At 42.2% G+C, this 25450-nt stretch overlaps 1 protein-coding gene across 10 annotated transcripts in view; it reads right to left on the reverse strand.

The window, feature by feature from the left end:
* Nucleotides 1–25450, reverse strand: part of LOC115150859 (inositol 1,4,5-trisphosphate receptor type 1) — a 135928-nt gene that overhangs the window by 104458 nt on the left and 6020 nt on the right. For all 10 annotated transcript variants that reach the window (XM_029694615.1, XM_029694610.1, XM_029694607.1 and 7 more), the window contains exon 3: nucleotides 20848–20918. In XM_029694615.1, coding sequence (XP_029550475.1) covers nucleotides 20848–20918 — 71 coding nt within the window. The remainder of the gene's footprint in view (nucleotides 1–20847; nucleotides 20919–25450) is intronic.

The following is a 25450-nucleotide window of genomic DNA, read 5'->3' on the forward strand; positions in this document are numbered from 1 at the left end:
CCGTCGCCAGTATTGTAGAATAATTCTAATGTTAAGGTAAGATTTGAATGAAGAAAGCTGATCCGAGATCAGCGCTGCCTTTCTTTCGATCCTATCAGTATCAACACATGCTCCAACAACTCACTTATTTAAAGTTCTCCCTTTGTGGCGTGAGTTGTTTCGGCCGTTATAAGAACGATGCATCTTGAAAATGAACTGTGACGTCACATCTCTGCGTTGCCTCCGTGCTGCTTGTTGCTACCTGCCAAACTTTTAATAACCATTTAATTAAAATTATGCATTTAACCCATTTACCAACGTTTTACTTTTTTCCTCGCTGAACTTTATCATTTTTTTTCTACTTTTTCCACCCCGGACGCTTTATCTGGACATGGTTCTACAGGATCTCCACCAGCCGAAAAGCTAAGTAGTAACATTAACGCTATGCCATCTAATTGCAGTCGCTGTACTCATAATCTACAGGAGAACTATCACCTTATTGTGAGGATAGCAGAGTTGTAAGCCCAGCTTCATATGCAATCGTTAGGCAAGGGCAATTTAAGTGTAGGAAAGGATGAAACAGCGTCTGTCACCAGTAAGTACAGATAGTTGTATAAATCCCCCCCAGACAATTTTTCAAGTCTTCTGGAAAGAAATGCTGTCGGCATGCTCAACCGGTGTCGCTAATTCAGCCAACATAAACTTTAAAACAGGTTCTCCCCATTAAGCAACGAGTCAGAGTCAGATGCCGAGCCTTCTAAGGTCTCTCCTCCACCCGTTACGACGGGGTCTGAGCCACCGAAGCCTCCTACCATTAGCTCTGACAAATTTAAAACCATCGTCATTGGTGACTCCATTACACGCAATATTAGACTTAAAAATAATAATCCAGCGATCATACACTGTTTACCAGGGGGCAGGGCTACAGACGTAAAGGCTAATCTGAAGAGGGTGCTGGCTAAGGCTAAAACTGGCGAGTGTAGAGAGTATAGGGATATTGTTATCCATAGTTACTGTTTACAGGCCTCCTGAGCTGTATACAGCATTCGTCACTGAGTTCCCTGAATTCCTATCGGACCTTGCAGTCATGGCAGATAATATTCAAATTTTTGGTGACTTCAATATCCACATGGAAAAGTCCACAGACCCACTCCAAAAGGCTTTCGGCTCAGTTGGTTTTGGTCATCGACTCAGTTGATTTTGTCCAACATGTCTCCAGACCCATGCATTGCCACAGTCATACCCTAGATCGAATGATGTTCCGTGGAACAAATATTGTGGATCTAAACGTTTTTCCTCATAATCCTGGACTATCGGACCACCATTTTATTACGTTTGCAATCGCAACAAATAATCTGATTAGACCCCAACCAAGAATTATCAAAAGCCATGCTATAAATTCTCGGACAACCCAAAGATTCCTAGATGCCCTTCCAGACTCCCTCCACCTACCCAAGGATGTCAGAGTATAAAAATCAGTTAACCACCTAATTGGGGATCTAAATTTAACCTTTTGTAATACCCTAGATGCAGTCTCACCCCTTAAAACAAAAAACATTTCTCACAAGAAATGAGTTCCCTGGTATACAGAAAATACTCGAGCCCTGAAGCAAGTTTCCAGAAAATTGGAACGGAAAGACAGTACCAGAAAATAGCTTGGAAAGTCAGTACCTTACAATATTAAAGAGCCCTTACTGCTGCTCGATCAGCCTATTTTTCCAACCTAATTGAGGAGAATAAGAACAATCCAACATTTATTTTTTGATACTGTCGCAAAGTTAACTAAAAAGCAGCATTCCCCAAGAGAGGATGGCTTTCACTTCAGCAGTGATGAATTAAACTCTGACAAACCATTTGTACAAGCATTTCGCTACACTCGCAATAACATCTGCTAACCATGTGTATGTGACCAGTAAAATTTGATTTAATTTGTACGTTTCGTTGTTCCTCAAGGTTCCGTTTTAGGACCACTATTGTTTTCACTATATATATATTCTACCTCTTGGTGATGTCATTCGGAAGCACAATGTCAACTTTCACTACTATGCAGACAACACACAGCTGTACATCTCGATGAAACATGGTGAAGCCCCAAAATTGTCTACCGTGAAAGACTGTGTTTCAGACATAAGGAAGTGGATGGCAAATGTTTGACTTTTAAACTCGAACCAAACAGAGATGCTAGTTCTAGGTCCCAAGAAACAAAGAGATCTGCTGTTGGATCTGACAATTAAGCTTGATGGTTGTACAGTCGTCTCAAATAAAACTGTGAAGGACCTCTGCGTTACTCTGGACCCTGATCTCTCTTTTGACGAACATATCATGAATACTTCAAGGGCAGCTTTTTTCCATCTTCGTAACATTGCAAAAATCAGAAACATTTTGTCCAAAAATGATGCAGAAAAGCTAATCCACACTTTTGTCACTCCTAGAATAGACTACTGCAATGCTCTACTCTCCGGCTACCCGGATAAAGTCTTTACTGAAGACTCATCTCTTCAGTAGGGCCTATGATTAAGTGTAGTCTGACCCAGGGGTGTGAAGGTGAACGACAAGGCACTGGAGCAACAAACCGCCCTTGCTGTCTCTGCCTGGCCGGCTCCCTTCACTCCACTGGGATTATCTGCCTCTGACCATATTACGGGGGCTGAGTCACTGGCTTACTAGTGCTCTTCCATGCCGTCCCTAGGAGGTGTGCGTCACTTGAATGGGTTGAGTCACTGATGTGATCTTCCTGTCCGGTTTTGCGCCCCCTCGGGTTCATGCGGTGTAGGAGATCTTTGTGGGCTATACTCCGCCTTGTCTCAGGGTAGTAAATAGGTGGTCTGTTGATATCCCTCTAGTGGTGTGGGGGCTGTGCTTTGGCAAAGTGGGTGGGGTTATAACCTGCCTGGTTGGCCCTGTCCAGGGGTATTGTTGGACGGGGAAACCGTGTTGCCCAACCCCCCCCTCACCGTCTCAAACTCCAGTATCTATGCCGCAATAGTCTATGTGCCGGGGGGCTAGGGTCAGTCTATTACATCTGGTTTAATTCTCCTGTCTTATCTGGTGTCCTGTGTGAATTTAAGTATGCTCCCTCTAATTCTCCCTCTCTCCCTGCCCTCCCGAAGGACCTGAGCTCTAGGACCATGCCTCAGGACTAATTGGCCTGATGACTCCTGGCTGTCCACAATCCACCTGGTCTCCACCCGGCACAGTCAGAAAAGGACTGGCCACCCCTCAGAGCCTGGTTCCTCTCTAGGTTTCTTCTTAAGCTCCTGCCTTTCTAGGGAGTTTTTCCTAGCCACTGGTCTATATCTGCATTGCTTGCTATTTGGGGTTTTAGGCTGGGTTTCTGTTTAAGCACTTTGTGACACCTGCTGATGTAAAAAGGGCTTTATAAATACATTTGATTTAAAACACTCGTCCATAGCTATCGGGAAACCAGGCCCAGAGCTAGTATGGCAGTAAACAAACTGCTGCTTAACAGGCATTTATTTCGTATTTTGGAGAAATTACAGCTTCAAAAGTTCTTAAGCACTCCAGGAACAACTGTACTTTGGTAATAGACTCTTTCCCAATTTTATTAAGTGACTGGCTTCAATATAATATTACTGAGCCAGCAAGCGCAGTGAAAAAAACAAGCTAGCCAGCTAAAACTGGTACAGCTAGCTAGCTAATAGTACCTGCTGAATCAGGATTTCATCTTTCCTCATTTATTTCAACACTTGTGGGTCATCAGACTTAAAAAACAGACAGCTAGGTATAGGCCTACTGTTAAGTTTTTGTATATTTTCGCTAACTAAAGTTCAGTTATTTCTTTACCTAGCTAGATAGGTAGAACAAACTGAAGGGAACTGTCAAGCAGCCGTGCAGTGAGTGTGTGAGTGACCAGCTGCCTGCAAAGTGGGGTGCCCATTTTCTCAGGCGCATGATGAATTGATTGAAGCAGTGTATTGTTAGGTAGCATTATTTGGCGTGGAGAACCTATTGAATGTGGAATCACATTTTTGTTCATGACATGTCACAAGGTCTAGAGCAGGGCTTTGCTTATAAATTCACAAGATAATGCCCCTGACATGTTGATACTTCAAAAAGAGATATGGTATATCGAGTTAAACATGGCTATCTCATTCCACTGGCCAATGATGACAGTTTCTAGAAGGATGAGCTCACTCTACAAACACTAGGACTGTCCTTCTTATAAACTCAGCAAAAAACAAAACATCCCTTTTTCAGGACCCTGTCTTTCAAAGATAATTTGTAAAAATCCAAATAACTTCACAGATCTTCATTGTAAAGGGTTTAAACACTGTTTCCCACGCTTGATCAATGAACCATAAACAATTAATGAACATGCACGTGTGGAAGTGTCATTAACACACTAACAGCTTACAGACGGTAGGCAATTTAAGTCACAGTTATAAAACCTTAGGACACTAAAGAGGCCTTTCTACTGACTCTGAAAAACACCAAAAGAAAGATGCCCAGGGTCCCTGCTCATCTGCGTGAACATGCCTTAGGCATGCTGCAAGGAGGCATGAGGACTGCAGATGTGGCCAGGGCAATAAATTGCAATGTCTGTACTGTGAGACTCCTAAGACAGCGCTACAGGGAGACAGGACGGACAGCTGATCATCCTCGCAGTGACAGACCACATGTAACAACACCTGCACAGGATCGGTACATCCGAACATCACACCTGCGGGACAGGTACAGGATGGCAACAATAACTGCCAGAGTTACTCCAGGAACGCACAATCCCTCCATCAGTGCTCAGACTGTCCGCAACAGGCTGAGAGAGGCTGAGGGCTTGTAGGCCTGTTGTATGCCAGGTCCTCACCAGACGTCGCCTATGGGCACAAACCCACTGTCGCTGGACCAGACAGGACTCACAAAAAGTGATCTTCACTGATGAGTTGCGGCTTTGTCTCACCAGGGGTGATGGTCAGATTCGCGTTTATCGTTGAAGGAATGAGCGTTACACCGAGGCCTGTATTCTGGAGCGGGATCGATTTGGAGTTGGAGGGTCCGTCATGGTCTGGGGGGGTGTATCACAGCATCATCGGACTGAGCTTGTTGTCATTGCAGGCAATCTCAAGGCTGTGCGTTACAGGGAAGACATCCTCCTCCCTCATGTGGTACCCTTCCTGCAGGCTCATCCTGACATGAACTTCCAGCACGACAATGCCACCAACCATACTGCTCGTTCTGTGCGTGATTTCCTGCAAGACAGGAATGTCAGTGTTCTGCCATGGCCAGCGAAGAGCCCGGATCTCAATCCTATTGAATTATGGAATGTCAGTGTTCTGCCATGGCCAGCGAAGAGCCCGGATCTCAATCCCATTGAGCACATCTGGGATCGGTTGGATCGGAGGGTGAGGGCTAGGGCCATTCCCCCCAGAAATGTCCGGGAACTTGCAGGTGCCTTGGTGGAAGAGTGGGGTAACATCTCACAGCAAGAACTGGCAAATCTGGTGCAGTCCATGGGAGGAGATGCACTACAGTTCTTAATGCAGCTGGTGGCCACACCAGATACTGACTGTTACTTTTGATTTTGACCCCCCTTTTTTCAGGGACACATTATTCAATTTCTGTTAGTCACATGTTTGTGAAACTTGTTCAGTTTATGTCTTAGTTGTTGAATCTTATGTTCATACTAATATTTACACATGTTAAGTTTGCTGAAAATAAACTCAGTTGACAGTGAGAGGACTTTTCTTTTTTTGCTGAGTTTAGTATCACAGTTGAGTATTGATCAATCTCCAACCAAGCGCAGAGTGCTGCTCCCTGAGTGAGTGTGCTTCTGCATGTCAGAGATGTAAGGTCTGGTTTGGTTCCAGGAAATCAGCATATGGTTTTCCTTCTGTACTGTGGCATGAACACACTTTGCACTTGTCTTGCTAAAATGAACTGCCTGGTCTTGCATCTAATCAAACACCATGGTGTATTATTATAATACAAAAGCACAAGACAGGGCTGGACATGGTGGGAAAAGTCGAGGGGGAAGTAGTTCATCAGTGCAGGACCTTGTGCTCTATTTCTGACAAAGAGAAATAATATGAACATTTAGGACAGATGTTTAGCAGGGAGGGCAGGATCAAGACAACTAAATGGTTCAAGTAGGTAGCCAGGTCTCTAATTAAATGCATCTGAGATTTGCTCTCTTTACTAAAAGCAGAATTCTTCCTTCCTTTTCATTTTTCGCTAGTTAGACAGCATTGCCAAATAAGGTAGGGAGGTCAGTGGGAAAAGGAGCTGGAGATAGGAATGGACCCTGCTGCCAATGTCTACCAATACATTGTAGGCCAACCCCTCAGACAAAAACTCTGGTGACCTACAGTATAACCGCCCAACACAACATCAGTCCAGATAACTTCAGTCACTCCCATTGCTGCAACTAAGGTTCATCCATCCAAGCCTAGATGATTAAATAGACGAATGTCCAGTAGTGGACATGTCAACTGTGGCTATTTGGGGAACCGAAACAACAGTTGTGCAAACCACAACAAAAACAGCTCACCATCTTGACAATGCAAGCCATTGAGCAGAAACACGATTCCGAAATGTGGCTAAAGACCTAATGTAGGCCTATTCTCAGTCAAAAATGAGAATGGTAAAGCCAGAAAATGAACAAAAGCGGCACGAAAACATACAGTTGAAGTCGGAAGTTTACATACACTTAGGTTGGAGTCATTAAAACTCATTTTTCAACCACTCCATGTATTTATTGTTAACAAACAATAGTTTTGGCAAGTCGGTTAGGACATCTACTTTGTGCATGACACAAGTAATTTCTCAAAACAATTGTTTACAGACAGATTATATCACTTAAAATTCACTGTATCACAATTCCAGTGGGTCAGAAGTTTACATACACTACGTTGACTGTGATTTTAAACAGCTTGGAAAGTTCCAGAAAATTATTTCATGGCTTTAAAAGCTTCTGATAAGCTAATTTACATAATTTCAGTCAATTAGAGGTGTACTTGTGGATGTATTTCAAGGCCTACCTTCAAACTCAGCGCCTCTTTGCTTGACATCATGGGAAAATCATAAGAAATGAGCCAAGACCTCAGAAAAAAAAGTCTGGTTTATCCTTGGGAGCAATTTCAAATGTCTGAAGGTACCACGTTCGTCTGGACAAACGAACAATAGTACGCAAGTATTAACACCATGGAACCACGCAGCCGTCTTACCGCTCAGGAAGGAGACTCGTTCTGTCTTCTAGAGATGAACTTACTTTGGTGCAAAAAGTGGAAATCTATCCCAGAACAACAGCAAAGGACATTGTGAAGATGCTGGAGGAACAAGTACAAAAGTATCTATATCCACAGTAAAACGAGTCCTATATTGACAACCTGAAAAGCCGCTCAGCAGGGAAGAAGCCACTGCTCTAAAACCGCCATAAAAAAAGCCAGACTACAGTTTGGGGACAAAGATCATACTTTTTGTAGAAATGTCCTCTGGTCTGATGAAACAAAACTTGAACTGTTTGGCCATAATGACCATCGTTATGTTTGGAGGAAAAAGGGGGAGGCTTGGAAGCCGAAGAATACCATCCCAACCATGAAGCACGGGGGTGACAGCGTCATGTTGTGGGGGTGCTTTGCTGCAGGAGGGACTGGTGCACTTCACAAAATAAATGGCATCATGAGGATAGAACATTTGGTGGATATATTCAAGCAACATCTCAAAACATCAGTCAGGAAGTTAAAGGTTGGTTGCAAATGCATCTTCCAAATGGACAATGACCCCAAGCATACTTCCAAAGTTGTGGCAAAATGGCCTAAGGACAACAAAGTCAAGGTATTGGAGTGTCCATCACAAAGCCTTGACCTCAGTCCTATAGAAAATGTGTGGGCAGAATTGAAAAAGCGTGTGCGAGCAAGGAGGCCTACAAACCTGACTCAGTTACACCAGCTCTGTCAGGAGGAATGGGCCAAAATTCACCCAACTTATTGTGGGAAGCTTGTGTAAGGCTACCTGAAACGTTTGACCCAAGTTAAACAATTTAAAGGCAATGCTACCAAATACTAATTGAGTGTATGTAAACTTCTGACACTGGGAATGTGATGAAAAAAATAAAAGCTGAAATAAATCATTCTCGCTACTATTATTCTGACATTTCACATTCTTAAAATAAAGTGGTGATCCTAACTGACCTAAGACAGGGAATTTTTACTAGGATTAAATGTCAGTAATTGTGAAAAATTGAGTTTAAATGTTTTTGGCTAAGGTGTATGTGAACTTCTGACTTCAACTGTATATTAAGACTACAAAGACAACTAAAAGGTACTCTGCTGCTAGCTATTGATTCCTCTTTTATCTCAATACTAAGCAGTGATATATCTGGGTGAGTCCTGTTAGAGGTCTGAAACCTGATGCATGGATGGTTCATTCTCCTGAATCTCTAGCAGGAGACTGGACAGCTGCTTGAGAGGAAGGAATTGACACTGTCCATCAAATTATCTTGAGCTCCTGCACCAAAAGAAAAACACAAAAACATCCATACGGCAAAACATACAATTGACCTCAAACTAACCAGAGGCAATAAATTGACTCTTTACATTCAATCATCTTCCATTGTGCTACAGTGCAGGTGATCTTCGATATCCGGATGGAGAGTGCAATATAGAGTGTATTCGGAAAGTATTCAGACCTCTTAACTTATGTCACATTTTGTTACGTTTTCCACTCAATCTATCCACAATAGTCCATGATGACAAAGCAAAAACTGTTTTTAGCAACATTTTGAAAATAAAAAAACTGAAATTTCACATTTACATAAGTATTCAGACCCCTTACTCAGTACTTTGTTGAAGCACCTTTGGCAGCGATTATAGCCTCCAGTCTTTTTAGGTATGACACTACAAGCTTCGCACACCTGTATTTGGGGAGTTTATCCCATTCTTCTCTGCAGATCCTCTCAAGCTCTTTCAGGTTGGATGGGGAGCGTCACTGCACAGTTATTTTCAGGTCTCTCCAGAGATGTTAGATCAGGTTCGAGCTATGGCTGGGTCACTCAAGGACATTCAGAGATTGCTCCCGAAGCAACTCCTGCGTTGTCTTGGCTGTGTGCTTAGGAGCGTTGTCCTAAGGATATATTCAAGCACGGGGGTGACAAAAAAGTGAACCTTTGCCCGAGTCTGAGGTCCTGAGCGCTCAAGAGCAGATTTTCATCAAAGATCTCTCTGTACTTTGCTCCGTTCACCTTTCCCTCGATCCTAAGTAGACTCCCAGTCCCTGAGAAACTTCACTGTAGGGATGCTGCCAGGTTTCCTCCAGAAGTGACACATGGCATTCAGGCCAAAGAGTTCAATCTTGGTTTCATCAGACCAGAGAATCTTGTTTCTCATGGTCTGAGAGTCCTTTAGGTGCCTTTTTGCAAACTCCAAGCGGTCTGTCATGTGCCTTTTACTGAGGAGTGGCTTCCGTCTGGCCAGTCTACCATAAAGGCCTGATTGGTGGAGTGCTGCAGAGATGGATGTCCTTCTGGAAGGCTCTCATCTCCACAGAGGAACTCTGGAGCTCTGTCAGAGTGACCATCGGGTTCTTGGTCACCTCCCTGTCCAAGGCCCTTCTCCCCCGATTGCTTAGTCTGGCTGGGCGGCCAGTTCTAAGAAGAAGCCACTGTGTTCATGGGGACCTTCAAAGCTCCAGAAATGTTTTAGTAACCTTCCCCAGATCTGTGCATCCACACAATCCTGTCTCTGAGCTCTAACGACAATTCCTTCGACCTCATGGCTTGGTTTTTGCTCTGACATGCACTGTCAACTGTGGGACCTTATATAGACAGGTGTGTGCCTTTCCAAATCATGTCCAATCAATTGAATTTACCACAGGTGGACTCAAATCAAGAAACATCTCAAGTATGACCAAAAGAAACAGGATGCACCTGAACTCAATTTTGAGTCTCATAGCAAAGGGTCTGAATACCTATGTAAATAAGGTATCTGTTTTTTATTTTGAATACATTTGCAACAAAAAAATAAAAAACGTTTATTTTTTGTCATTACGGGGTACTGTGTGTAGATTTATGAGGTAAAAAAAATGATTTAATCCATTTTAGAATAAGGCTGTAGCGTACCAAAATATAGAAAAAGTCATGGGGTCTGAATACTTTCCAAATGCACTGTATAAGAGTAGTTGTGGTGTGTTTCATTACACACCACCTCTTCATTTTGTCACCATTGAACCTGAAGGTTGACATAAAATGTGACTCGCTTCAGGAAACTAGGCATATGTCGAGCGTCACTACTTTACAGGAGAGGCATTTCAATGTAGACACATCGGTATGTGTAGGTAATCGTTTCTAACGCAGCTATTTCAAAAGATATCGTAAAGTGTTGCTAATGCTCTCCACTTTCTGGAGGGCCGTGTTTTGAAATCAAGGGAATGCCCGGGAGAAGCAGATGGTAAATTCTGCCGTTTCATTACAAATAATGCAGAGGGAGTTAAAAAAAGAATACATAGAAGAAGGCTTTGTATAAAACACCTGTCTCTGGATTATATCTTCAAACTAAGGGTAACAATGTCATCCATGACAGAGAGGGAGAAACGTTCATCCATGTATAAGGGTAAGAGAGTCTAGCTTGCTACATTTTCAGATACTATAAGTTTCTAATTTTGTCAGAAAGTTGCTTTCATTGTAAGTTAAAGCGTACTGTTAAGAGGGTGTGAACGATGCTGAATGGGTGCAGACAAAGAGCTCTCTAGTAGGTGGACCAAAACATTCAAGGGCCATTTTCTCAAAAGGGTGTTTACAAGTTTATGACTTGCAAAGCAGAATTACTTTCCCATTGTTACTCAACTGTAGTGTATGATATACCCATTGCTAGCTCTGAGTCTCTACATTTATTCAATGTAAAAAACACAATTTAAAATAATTTTGCTACATAAGACCAAATTGAGCCGGTCAGTCACAAATAGGGAGTGATTTGTGTGACAATGACACGGGACGTGCTAAATAATGTAAAGTGGGGCTCATCATTTTCAGGGATAAAAATGTCAATTCAATTTACATGACCTTGAGTCGAGTAAATGTAACTCACATTGGCAATCACGTCATTTCACTCAAAAAATAATTTACAAAAGGTCTGCTCTGGAGGCCTGCTAAGGCCTTGTGCTCATTTGAAAAGGGCTCCATTAGAGACCGAGACAGTATGGAGCCAGCACCTCCAGGAGCCCATCAAGCAGGAGTCTCACAACCACTCCCAGATGGCCCTCCCTGCTGATGCCAGAATCATCCTGCTGCACTGACCTTGAGATGCAGGGAGGCTTCTACTGTAAACACTCCAGGTGCTTTACTGTCTGACACATCACTGATCAGTCTTAAAGTCCCAATAACGTCTAGCCTGTATGGTTTTGAGATAGTGGGGGGAAAAGTAACAGTCCGAGAATAAGTCTGAGAATAAAGCTCAAAACAGAACATTTATATAACTTCCAACCAATCATACAAATTCATAGCTTCTCCAAAATAACCTAATGTAGTTTTAATCAAAGTGCTATAAATGAGAGTGTAGTCTATTATCTTATTATGTAAGCTACCAGTATACAATAAATGATGAAATTCAGCATTTGCATTATGCACAAAGCCTATGTGTTCGGAATGAGCTAAAAAGAGCAATTTTGTAGCATACTTCATCCACCGTTGAAATCTCCATCTAGGAAAGGTCAATATGCCATTTCTATGGCAATAGGATTGACACAGTGCCAGTTCAAACAGCCATAGCAATTTATGATGAACCCCACGAGTCCCAATGTACTTTCATTTCACTAAACATAGTAATCGTTCCGAGTCCTCCCGACTATTTGAATGACTAAACAACAAACACATTGGATTTGATATGTTAAAGCAATAAAAAGTGAATTCCAGAACGTCCAAGTATTAAATGTGGTAGGGTTTAAAACAGCAGTGGCATCAAAATACACTCGTAGATGTACCAAAGTGTTTTATTTCAGGACAGTGTTGTTGTTCATGAATTAAGATGCCTCTGAAGATATGAAGCTCTAGTTCCAGTGAAAGGAAAGTTAACGAAATAACAAAAAAAAATCTATTTTTGTTGCTGCCTCAGCCTATCAAAATCAAAATCCCAATAACAGCAAACTGGAAATAAGGGTTTGCAATGTAACCAAGACACCAGGGGCTGCTTTTGGCTATCACAAATGGGCCTCAGAACGACCAAACAGTTTGCGACTTCACAGACAACATTACTGAGAGCAACACTCAGGCAAAACCAAACCCTGGAAACACATTGGAGTCTAACACCCAGTGGGATGCATCTTCCGCACTACTGCATCAATCTATATTAACTGAGTGCTCACCTGTTGATGGAAATGTGGAAATGAACAGTGAAGTCTATCAGACCTGTCATGAAAGATGTATGAAGATCAATCTGATCTAATGCAAGGACCCCTGGGCTGTGTTCATTAATGTCAAACATTGATCAAAAGCATGACTCATAACTTGTAGTAGAAGAATCCCGAATGCCTTGAGAAACTGCCAGAAAATAGTACATTTTACTCACACACAATCCTGTTTCAGACTTCTAGACAGTCTCTGAACACTTAGCTCTGAGAGATGTCCTAGCGTAATCCACACTGCTTACATTTGCAGGAAATGGACTGCATCTGGCTAGTTCGACATCTCAGCCTCAATAACTATAAGAAACATGGCACTCTGCCATCAATCGCTTCACAAAATGTTTTACAGTCCAAAGACATTTGATACAAGCTTAATTTTTAAATGCTGCCACTGCCAGATAAAATAATAGATGAAAATTCTCATTGTTTTAGTGGTGAAAGAACAAAGGGCATCAGAGTTAAACATTCTTTCCCCTCAGAGTTAACACAGGGTACAGGCCTCTCACTAGGTGACACATTGTGGTGTACTAACTGTACTGTAATGTAGCCTAGTGCCACATTTCAGTCAGGGGCTGAGGGGTGGCAGGTGAACGCAAGGTTAATTAGCTTCAGTACAGCTTCATTTTGACAAAGACACCAGTTCACATTTCATAACAAAGGAGCAGGGGTCACATCTCCATGTCTCAAAATACCTTTTATATCTCCTCAGTGTCAACTACTGATCTAATGGTTACATGGAGCACAAACCACTTGGTTAAATATACAGTACTTAGTTATAATCCCCATGTAATGATGATGTCCTCAGAGAAGAGAATCTAAACAGCTTTTTCCAGCTGACATCATGTCCAGTGTAATGTTATCGGATGTGACGACCCTCCTACTCTGTCTGCCGTATTCCTTCTCTTTGCTCTTGTTTTCCTTAATAGGATGCCGGTGGGCGGAGCCGGGAGGGTCGTCAGCGACATGGGACACACCTGGGCCGGGGTGTGTCCCAAGATAAATACACCACTTCCCCATTCATGGAGGAGACTCTCTCCATGCAGACACAGAATGATTTTGGTTGTGGTATTTTTGTGGCCTTTTGGTTGTTTGCTTTGGCACCTTTCAACACCCTGCATTATCACATTTATGCATGTAAAACACTCACTTACACACACCATTGTTAATTGTATTTAGTTTACTTTATTTAATATATTTTGTTATTCCTTGTCTCCACGTTGTCTCCCTTTTGTTATGAACTTCGAGCCGGTTCGTGACAAGTGGGGGCTTATCCAGGATCTTGAAGGTATTGTGTTTGGGAGAAAACGTGGAGTTAATGTGTAGGTGCTTTGTTTGCATCTTTTGTTACAGCTTGTTTGAGTTGTAATGTTAGGTGCCCAGTACTGGTTGCCATTGTTTGTTTGGTAAACTTGCCACTGCGGTGGATAGTTGGTTGTGTGCTGCGTTGGAGAGTACATATGTTAGTTTCCAGGCCCCTGCCCAGGCTGGAAACTCTTCTTGCTGTTGGGACATTGGTCTTAGGTGAGTACAATTGGCTGTGTACCTCAGTGGGAGATTTGGGTAGGGTAGTGACACTTACTACCCGGAGCTATAGCCTTTTCCCCTGTTAAGCTTAGTGACGTGTTTCATTTTGGAATACGTTGGGCATGGTTATTTTTGTGTGGTGTCTGTGGACTGAGCAGTTGTCTCGGGCATAGCCGTGGCTTGGGGGAATTTGCCAGCGTGCTGGGTGGTTTATTTCCTTGACAGCGGGCTACAGTGCGTAATTACCCACCACGAATCCGCATGAAGACTAGGGTTGAGTTACTGTAGGTTTTGGGGAAGCTCCATCTACATCTCATCTCTCTTCTGTGGTGCCCATTGTGATTGTCACTTCTCTTGTGGTCTGGTGTGTTCAGCAGAGTGGAAGAGCGAGACTTTTTTTTGTATTTACTTCTGACTATGGTGTCAAATGTAGATGAGTTCATTTGCTTTCCATCAGGAACTGTTAGAACTAAGTACTAAAAAACAGCTGTTGAAGATCGCTGAACACTACAAGATTGAAGTTGGTGATAATGTCAAATTCTGTTACGTTGATGTTGCCAAAATTTAATGAGAAGGACCCTGATGTTATTTTTGTTGGAGCTTGTTGCTGACACGCTCTTGTGCGCCCTGTTCCTGAATGTTTACGTGACTGACCATTGTTTGGTATTGTTCTGTCGCTTCTGTCTGTTCCCTTCTGGTCTCTTTCTTCTTTCCTCTTAGACGTTGCTTCCTGTGTGCAAAGGTTGCTGAGGTCTGGGGAGGACGGGGTTGGCTGGGGCAAATGGAAGTGTGAACATGTACACCTTCGTCAATTTGGGACGCAGAGGCTGTCAATTGTTCTGGGGTCCTTGTTGGTCCCTGGTTTTTATGGGGGGGTGGTGACGACCCTCCCACTCTTGTCTGCAGTATTTCTTTTTGCTCTTGTTTTCCTTATTGCGGAGCCGGGAGGGTTGTCAGCGACATGGAACACACCTAAGCCAAGGTGTGTCCCAGGATAAATACACAACTTCCCCATTCATGTTGGAGACTCTCTCCATGCAGACAGATTTTGGTTGTGGTGTTTTTTGTGGCCTTTGCTTTGGCACCTTTCAACACCCCGCATTTATACATGCAGAACACTCACTTACACTACACACACTGTTAATTGTATTTGGTTTACTTTATTTAATAAATATATTTTATTCGTTGTCTCCCTTATGAACTTCGAGCAGGTTTGTGACACAGAACAGAGGACACTCACTTTTACCAGCAAGTCACCTGTGCAACTAGAGCGAAAAACTCTAGATCACCTTTACTCCATGCACAGAAACGCATACGAAGCTCTCCATTTGGCAAATTTGACCATAACTCAATCATCCTGAGTCCTACTTACAATCAAACTGGAAGTACCAGTGCTCAATACAGAAGTGGTCCGACAAAGCAGATTATACACTACAGGACTGTTTCGATAGCACAGACTGGAATATGTTCCTGGATTCATGTAATATTGGAGTTTACCACATCAGTCACCGGCTTCATTAAGTGCATCGACGAAGTTGCCCCCACATTGACCTTACATACATATCCCAACTAGAAGCCATGAATTACAGGCAACATCCACACAGAGCTAAAGGTTAGTGCTGCCGTGTTAAAGGAGCAGGACACTAATCCGGACGATTATAAGGAATCCCGCTATGAACTCCGATGACCCGTCAAAACGTAAATACAGGACAAAGATCGAATCCTACTATGCCGGCTCTGACGCTGAGCATATCTTGCAGGGCTTGCAAACTATCATGGATTACACAGGGAAACCCAGACGTGAGCTGCACAGTGATGTGAGCCTACTAGATGAGCTAAATTCCTTCTATGCCCACTTCGGGGCATGCAACACTGAACTATGCATGAGCACCAGCTGTTCCGGAGGACTGTGATCTCACTGTCTGTACCCGACGTAAGACCTTTTAAACAGGTTAACATTCACAAGGCCGAGGGACCAGACGGAATACCAGGACGCGTACCCAAAATACGCGCTGACGAGCTGGCAACATTTTCAACCTCTCCTTGACCCAGTCTGTAATATCTACGTTTAAAGCAGACCACCATAGTGTGTCTAAGAACACCAAGATAACCTGTTTAAATGACTATTGCCCTGTAGCACTCACATCTGTAGCCATGAAATGCTTTGAAAGGCTGGTCATGGCTAACATAACACCATCCCAGACACCCTGGACACACTCCAATTTGCATATTGCCCCAACAGATCCACTCCACACTGCCCTTTCCCACCTGGACAAGAGAGAACACCTACTGTGAGAATGCTGTTCATTGACTATTGCAGTGTCCATTACCATAGTGCCCTCAAAGCTCATCACTAAGCTCAGGACCCTGGGACTAAACACCTCCCTCTACAACTGGATCCTAGACTTCCTGACAGGCCATGCCCAGGTGGTGAGGACAGGCAACAACACATCCATCATGCTGACCCTCAACACGGGGGCCCCTCAGGGGTGCGTGCTTTATCCCATCCTATACTCCCTGTTCACCCATGACTGTGTGGTCACGGACAACTCCAACACCATCATTAGGTTTGCTGACGACACAATGGTGGTTGGCCTGAGCACCGACGATGATGAGACAGGACAACAACCTCTCCCTCAACGTTAGCAAGACAAAGGAGCTGATCGTGGACTACAGGAATGGGGCCGAGAACACCCCCATCCACTTCAACAGGGCTGTAATTGAGTGGGCAGAGGTTCAAGTTCCTCGGTGTCCACATAACTAAAGAATGATCATGGTCCACACACCCCAACACAGTTGTGAAGAAGTCACGAAAATGCCTCTTCCCCCTCAGGAGGCTGAAAAGATTTGGCATGGGCCCTCAGATCCCCAAAACGTTCTACAGCTGCACAGTTAAGAAAATATTGATTGGCTGCATCACCGGTTGATATGGCAACTTCTTGGCATCCGACCGCAAGGCGCTACAGAGGGTAGTGCGTATGGCCCAGTACATCACTGGGGCCGAGCTCCCTGCCATCCAGGACCTATATACGAGTGTCAGAGGAAGGCCCTAAAAGTTGTCAGACTCCAGCCACCCAAGTCATAGACTCTCTGCTCCCGCACGGCAAGCGGTACCAGTGCACCAAATCTGGAACCGACAGGAACCTGAACAGCTTCTAATGTAAATGATAATACTGATAAATACACTGAACAAAAATATAAAACGCAACATGCAACAATTTAAAGGATTTCACTGAGTTACAGTTAACATAAGGAAATCAGTCAATTGAAATAAATTCATTAGGCCCTAATCTATAGATGTCACATAACTGGGAATACAGACATGCATCTGTTGGTCGCAGATACCTTAAATAGAAGGTAGGGGCGTGGATCAGAAAACCAGTCAGTATCTGGTGTGACCACCACTTGTACCATGCAGTGCAACACATCTCCTTCACATAGACTTGATCAGGCTGTTGATTGTGGCCTGTGGAATGTTTTCCCACTCCTCTTCAATGGCTGTGCGAAGTTGCTGGATATTGGTGGGAACTGGAACACGCTGTCGTACACTTCGATCCAGAGGATCGAAAACATGCTTAACGGGTGACATGTCTGGTGAGTATGTAGGCCATGGAAGAACTGGGACATTTTCAGCTTCCAGGAATTGTGTACAGATCCTTGCGACATGGGGCTGTGCATTATCATGCTGAAAAATTAAGTGATGGTGACGGATGCATGGCATGACAATGGGCCTCAGGATCTCGTCACGGTATCTCTGTGCATTCAAATTGCCATTGATAAAATACAATTGTGTTCATTGTCCGTAGCTTATGCCTGCACCATACCATAACCCCACCGCCATCATGGGGCACTCTGTTCACAACATTGATCAGCAAACCTTTTGCCCACACAACACCATACACGCCGTCTGCCATCTGCCTGGTACAGTTGAAACTGGGATTCATCTGTGAAGAGTACACTTCTCCAGCGTGCCAGTGGTCATCGAATGTGAGACGATTTCTGAAAGTTTGTGCCGAAATTCTTTGGTTGTGCAAACTCACAGTTTCATCAGCTGTCTGGGTGGCTGGTTTCAGACAATCCCATAGTTGAAGAAACTGGATGTGGAGGTCCTGGCCTGTCGTGGTTACACATGGTCTACGGTTATGAGGCCAGTTGGACGCACTGCCAGATTCCCTAAAACGATGTAGGAGGCGGCTTATGGTAGATAAATGAATATTCAATTCTCTGGCAACAGCTCTGGTGGACATTCCTGCAGTCAGCATGTCATTTGCACGCTCCCTCAAAACTTGAGACATCTGTGGCATTGTGACAAAACTGCACATTTTAGAGAGGCCTTTTATTGTCCCTAGCATAAGGTGCACCTGTGTAATGATCATGTTGTTTAATCAGCTTATTGATATGCCACACCTGTCAGGTGGATGGATTATCTTGGCAAAAGGAGAAATGCTCACTAACAAGGAAATAAACAAATGTGTGATCAACATTTGAGAGAAATTGTCATGTCCTGACCATAGAAGCTTTTATTTTTTATGGTAGGGTAGGTCAGGGCGTGACGGGGTTGTGTCTAGTTTAGATTTTCTATGTTGTCATGTTCTTGTTTCTGTATTTCTATGTTGTTTTTTGGGATGATCTCCAATTAGGGGCAGCTGGTCATCGTTGTCTCTAATTGGAGATCATACTTAAGTAGTTGTTTTTCCCACCTGGAGTTGTAGGAGATTGTATTTTGAGTAGTGTATGTTGCACCTCTTCGTCACGGTTTGTTGTTTTGTTTATTAGTATGTCTTGCATAGTTTCACAGTTTTAATAAAGTGTGGAACGATACACACTGCGCCTTGGTCCCATTCTTCAGACAACCGTGACAGAAATAAGCTTTTTGTGCATATGGAACATTTCTGGGATTTTTTATTTCAGTTCATGGAACATGGGACCAACACTTTGCATGTTGCATTTATATTTTTGCTCAGTATAGTTAGTGAAATAGTTAAAAGAAATTCATGTTAGCAGGCAATGTTAACTAGGGAAATTGTGTCACTTCTCTTGTGTTCAGTGCAAGCAGAGTCAGGGTATATGCAGTTTGGGCCGCCTGGTTCGTTGCGAACTGTTGAAAGGCCATTTATTCCTAACAAAGACCGTAATTAATTTGCCTGAATTTTACATAATTATGACATACCATTGAAGGTTGTGCAATGTAACAGTAATATTTAGACTTAGGGATGCCACCCGTTCAATAAAATAAGGAACGGTTCCGTATTTCACTGAAAGAATAAATGTTTTGTTTTCGAAATGATAGTTTCCAGATTTGACCATATTAATTACTTATTAACCTTTATTTAACTAGGCAAGTCAGTTAAGAACAAATTCTCATATTCAATGACGGCCTAGGAACAGTGGGTTAACTGCCTTGTTCAGGGGCAGAACGACAGATTTTTACCTTGTCGGCTCGGGGATTCGATCTTGCAACATTTCGGTTACTAGTCCAACGCTCTAACCACTAAGCTACCTGCCGCCCCACGATAATGACCAAAGGCTCGTATTTCTATGTGTTTATTATATTATAATTAAGTATATGATTTGATAAAGAGTCTGACTGAGCGGTGGTAGGCAGCAGCAGGCTCGTAAGCATTCATTCAAACAGCAGCTCTTAGCAATGCTGGGATGCACAGTGCTGTTTATGACTTCAAGCCTATCAACTCCTGAGATTAGGCTGACAATACAAAGTGCCCATAAGAATATCCAATAGTCAAAGATATGAAATACAAATGGTATAGAGAGAAATAGTCCTATAATTCCTATAAAAACTACAACCTAAAACTTCTTAACTGAGAATTTTGAAGACTCATGTTATAAAAGGAACCACCAGCTTTCATATGTTCTCGTGTTCTGAGCAAGGAACTTAAACGTTAGCTTTTTTATTTGGCACATATTGCACTTTTACTTTCTTCTCCAACACTGTGTTTTTGCATTATTTAAACCAAATTGAACGTTTCATTATTTATTTGAGACTAAATTGATTTTATTTATGTATTATATTAAGATAAAAAAAGTGTTCATTGTTCATTCATTATTGTTGTAATTGTCATTTGTTACACATATATATATATAAAAATCAGCTGATTAATCGGTATCTGCTTTTTTTGGGGTCCTCCAGTAATCGGTATTGAAAAATCATAATCGGTCGACCTCTAATCTAGTGGCCAAAATCTAAATTGCACCTGTGCTGGAATAATACATTATGGCCTTTCTCTTGCATTTCAAAGATGACGGTACACAAAAAAATACAAAAGAATGTTTTCTTTTTTTCTTTGTATTATCTTATTCCAGATCTAATGTGTTATATTCTACTACATTCCTTTCACATTTCCATAAACTTCAAAGTGTTTCCTTTCAAATGGTACCAAGAATATGCATATCCTTGCTTCAGGGCCTGAGCTACAGGCAGTTAGATTTGGTTATGTCATATTAGGTGAAAATTGAAAAAAAGGGGCTAATCCTTAAGAGGTCAAATAGCTACCTGAACTATCAGCATTGACCCTTTTTGCACTAACTCTTTTGATTCATCACATACGCTGCTCCTACTGTTTATTATCTATCCTGTTGCCTATTCACTTTATCCCTACCTATTGGTACATATTATCTACCTCAGTTACCCCGTACCCCTGCACATCGACTCTGTACTGGTATCCTGTGTATATAGCCAAGTTATCGTTACTCATTGTATATTTATTCCCTGTGTTAATATTTTGATATTATTAAATTATTTAAAAATCTCTGCATTGTTGGGAAGGGCCCGTAAGTAAGCATTTCACTGTTAGTTTACACCTGTTGTTTACAAAACATGTGACAAATAAAAGTATTCTTTGATTTGGACTGACAGAGCAAACTATAGTGAAAAAAGGTCACATGAAGCAATGCCTTAACTCCTTGCTGATTGTTTGATCAAACGATATTGGTTGAATGCTTGCATTTGAACAGCAGACTGAACAGAGTGATGGTCCTTACCTCGAAATTTCTTGGGTGGGTTGTTAAGGTCGCCTGTGTCTGGCTGTACCACACAGCGGTCATCCACAAGCCTGGGGACAAGAGGAGCAATGACAGCTGTCAAACACTCAGAATATTAATCTCTCTGACTACACATCCATCTAGCCTCCGAAAACAGACAAACAATAACATCAGCTACAATTTTCATTCTCAGCAGTGGATGCTACTGATGCACGTGCATACACAGTACAAAGAATGATGTTGAATCGCTCAATACTTTAAAGGGGAAATTTGCAGATGAAACCATAACAAAGCTGGGCACCCCACCGCTGTTTTGGTAAAAGGCTGAGGGATGGGACAGGAGAAATGTTACCACATTCAAATTCTTAGACAGAGCTATGGATGTTGAGTTGAGTTTTATTTCAGTATACATGGCAGCTAAAAGCTGAATTGCGTACACACCAAGAAATCAAAGTAAATCAATAAATGTCTTAGGTAGCTAATCAAGCAAGTTCAGACGTCTGATGGATGGGTCATGGAGGGTTGTTCAAGCACTTTGGATGGTGAACGAAGCAGAGGAAACATCAATGGAGGAGGAAGCATCTCAGTCACAGACAGGTGGTTAAAGACAGATAGGTCCGCAGCCTCAGCAGCGCACTTCGCCGTGCCCAACATCCCCTCCGTGCTCCTCCAGCACTACCATTTGTGCAGTACCCACTTGGGTGATGCCACTGCTGCCACTGGCACACAGGCTCATCCATATTTGGTAATAAACGCAAGGATTGACTGGATGCAAGGACTGACCATCCATGACATTAAAATTACAGTTTGAACCATGTTTTTTGGCTATATAGTGTTTGTTTAGGCCTACATTTACATTGTTTACAAACATTGGAGTAAAACAAGATTATATTGTGGGTTCTGCTGGGGTATATTCTTTAAGAATCAATGGGTATACATAATTTAGAATTGCAAAAATTGATGTAGCAACTGCAGATTGCCCTTTAGTCTCCATCTTTATTATTACACCCGTCTCTTTCACTCCTAAGCATTACTGTCATTTTCATCCAGGCTATCCTGCATGTGTCACCAACCAGCATCACAGTGCATAATACCACTACTTCATTGTACCAACAAAAGGAATATTGGTCAAGAGTTGTAGAGGGCAGATTGCTGTGGGAGCTGCCCATCAAACTCAGTATGCCCAACTTTGGCCAAGCAGAGCAGAGGCATCCAGCTGCCCTCTCTGGAGGCTGCACATAGAGAGAACCTATGAGGACATCAAGGCCTGAGACCAAACCGTCTAAACAGTGGATGTGAGCTGTGTTTCACCCGCTACCCGCTGTAAGGGCATTCACAGCAATACTAAGCCAGTCTGCTCACTCAGACCTAAGCCAAACCTTCTGAGCTAAAAATAAACAGAGCAAGAACAGCTTCGGCAGAGATTCCTGGCTTAAATGTATATATATTTCAGGGGTTATTATGAAAATAAATATTTGGTTTGGGAGAAGCTGGTGAAATATAAAAAGGATTGGGGCTTTGCCTGTGAATAAACCTTTTAGGGCATTAAAACTCACGGTTTCAAGAGCAATTTTTTTCCCTTATTATTACAAATAATAGTTCTTATTACACGCCTATTCACACTTAACTCCTAAACATCTAAATCCATTGTGCCTTATGAACCAACACAGGTGAATTAATATTGGAGGCACTTGGAATCTGAACACCTGTGATTGGCATTCCTTCAAACACTCTCTGTTTGATTCCTATGTTGGTGCAGCAATGCAAGAATCAGAATTAGGCCTGTTATCGATCCTCATTCTTAGAGCATTCTGCTGAAGCATTTACACTATTAGAATCTAACATTTTAATAACATGTGTTGCTCTTATACCTGTGTAGTTACACTGTAATTACACTAGTCACAGCATTGCATTGACATGTTACATAGGCTAATATTTTGTAACTAATAATAATAACAAAGTTATACTACCTGGGAAATAGCAAAACACGCTCAACTCCCTTATTTTGCGATTACAAAGCACTTAGTAAAATAATATGTGACTACAATGTTACTGTAGTAATTAGTGTAACTACACAGTTATAAAACCCATAAATCATTTTCATAATAGCTCAGTCAGATTTACTACTGGCTGCAAAACACAGGATGCTTGGCAGGTAGTCTGAAATATAAATATGACACCTCCATGGGGTTCTGGATCCAGTCCAGGCAGCATTTTCCTTTTATAGCCCATGCAGTGTGTAGGCTATGTATTGTACTGTAGGACATTCTTATGTTTAGATAAAAACACACTGTAAGCATCTCCCCAAGGGGAATGAATGGGGTTACGATAGTTGTATTTGTTTTACATATCAAATTACTAATATTTTGTCCATGTAGCACATGGATGAACTGCATTGTGCTGATAATGGATAGAGTCAGGCCTATCTGCATTAATGACTCCTGCAAGATGTCATTTAACTGGATTTGTATGCAGAGATCGGTCTGATTGCTCGTTCTGATATTTTGTGTCAATTCTTTGGGGACTTTCTGGATTATGTGTGTATTCTTTTGTATTGCTAGGGATTGCTGCACTGCTGCAGCTAGAAACAAAAGCATTTCGTTGCACCTGTGATAACATCTGCAAATCTGTGTACGCAGCCAATAAACTTTGATTTGAGCCTGTAAAGAGGTGTAATGACGGATATGTCAAATCACCAGAGGGCTTCAATCTTGCTTTGTGTTCCAGGATGCAGCCAGCCAAGGAAAGACTATAGGCCCCTGGTACAGTCGCAAACAGAACAGTCCTCTCTAAATCAGCTGCAGACCAGGTGGCTCATTATACAGCTGTCTCTCAGTGGTCAGTATGATACACAGAGACAACCAACAGCATCACAGCCTCCTTGTACACTGCCTGCTGTTGCTATAAAAAAAGTGATTACCAGGCAGAACAGTGCAAGGTTGGCAACTTGACAAACGAGCACTGTCAAGTAGGGCTTTGACAGTCATGGAATTTTGGAAGACAGTAATTGACCAGCCAAATGACCGTGGTCACCATAAGAACCACTTTTAGACCCACATTTTCTTCTCTCCTCCGCTCCTGACCGTGTGTGCTGCCATAGAAATAGAATGAATAGAAAGGGCGTCCCCATTCAAGTCAATGGTGGCATAATGGGTGGACTTGCGGCCATTGCGAGAGTACCAAAATTGTCTCACGTCAGACAGGATCACTAAAAATAAGTTTGGCTATAAATATGATAAATATGTCCTAACATCAAAGAAAATGTTACCATGGTGACATCGTCCACTGAACACCCTTTCATCCTCAAAAGAATCCGAGTTAATCTTACCAAAAACTATAAACCTGCACCTAATAAAGTTTTTTAATGCGCAAGTCTTCACTACTTAATTCTACATCTAGCTAAGGTGTTTTGTGGTTTTAGAGTCAGGATTTATTCAACTCTAAATGTGCATGGAAATTTGCTAGCTAGAGTCTGCATGCTGGCTGAACCAGTCTCAAATCAATCCATATGAAAATGCCAGTTCTCACACTCAATGCTTAATACACTCTCTAGCTAGCTAGCGTAGTGAAATTCTAGCTAATAGCACAAATTAGCTTTCCTGATAAGGCAGTTTGTTTTGCCATGATTAGTGTGCAGAGTTCTGCAGCACAGCTGACCGCTCTAGCTGAAACATTATCGTGTTGGCCAAAGGTTACAAAGTAGCAAGTAAGATACATGCTGATTTCTAAGAATAGTCCCAAAACTTTGGTGCCATACAAGTTCATCAACAAGCTTGCAAACTAGCAGTGGTGGGAAAAGTACCCAATTGTCATACTAGAGAAAAAGTAAAGATACCTTATTAGAAAATAACTCAAGTAAAAGTGAAAGTTGCCCAGTACAATACTACTTGAGTAAAAGTTTTAAAGTATTTGGTTTTAATATACTTAAGAATCAAAAGTAAAAGTGTAAATCATTTCAAATTCTTTATATTAGGCACAATTTTTTTGTTTTTAAAATCTACGGATAGCCAGGGTGTCACGTCCTGACCAGTAAAGGTGTTATTTGTTATTATATAGTAGTTTGGTCAGGACGTGGCAGGGGGTATTTGTTTTATGTGGTTCGGGGTGTGTTGTTTATGTAGAGGGGTGTTTGAATTATGTATTCCGGGGTTTTGGTCTATGTTAGACGTTTGTATATTTCTATGTCTGTTCTAGGGTGTTTAGATCTATGTTTAGGTAATTGGTATTGGGGCCTTCAATTGGAGGCAGCTGTTTATCATTGCCTCTGATTGAAGGTCCTATAATTAGGAGTATGTTTGTTATGGGATTTGTGAGAGGTTGTTCTTTGCACTGCTGTGTTTAGCATGCAAGACTGTTAGTTAGTTTATTGTTTTGTTTATTTAAGTGTTCAAAATAAAAAGTGAAAATGAGCACTCAACCCGCTGCGCCTTGGTCTATGATGTACGACGACCGTGACACAGGGGCACGCTCCAACATAGCCAGGGGCACAATTTACAAACAAAGCATGTGTTTAGTGAGTCCGCCAGATCAGAGGCTGTAGGGATGACCAGTCATTTTCTCTTGATAAGTGTGTGAATTAGACAATTTTCCTGTCCTGCTAAGC

This window comes from Salmo trutta, chromosome 16 (assembly GCF_901001165.1).
Source record: "Salmo trutta chromosome 16, fSalTru1.1, whole genome shotgun sequence".
Lineage (NCBI taxonomy): Eukaryota > Metazoa > Chordata > Actinopteri > Salmoniformes > Salmonidae > Salmo > Salmo trutta.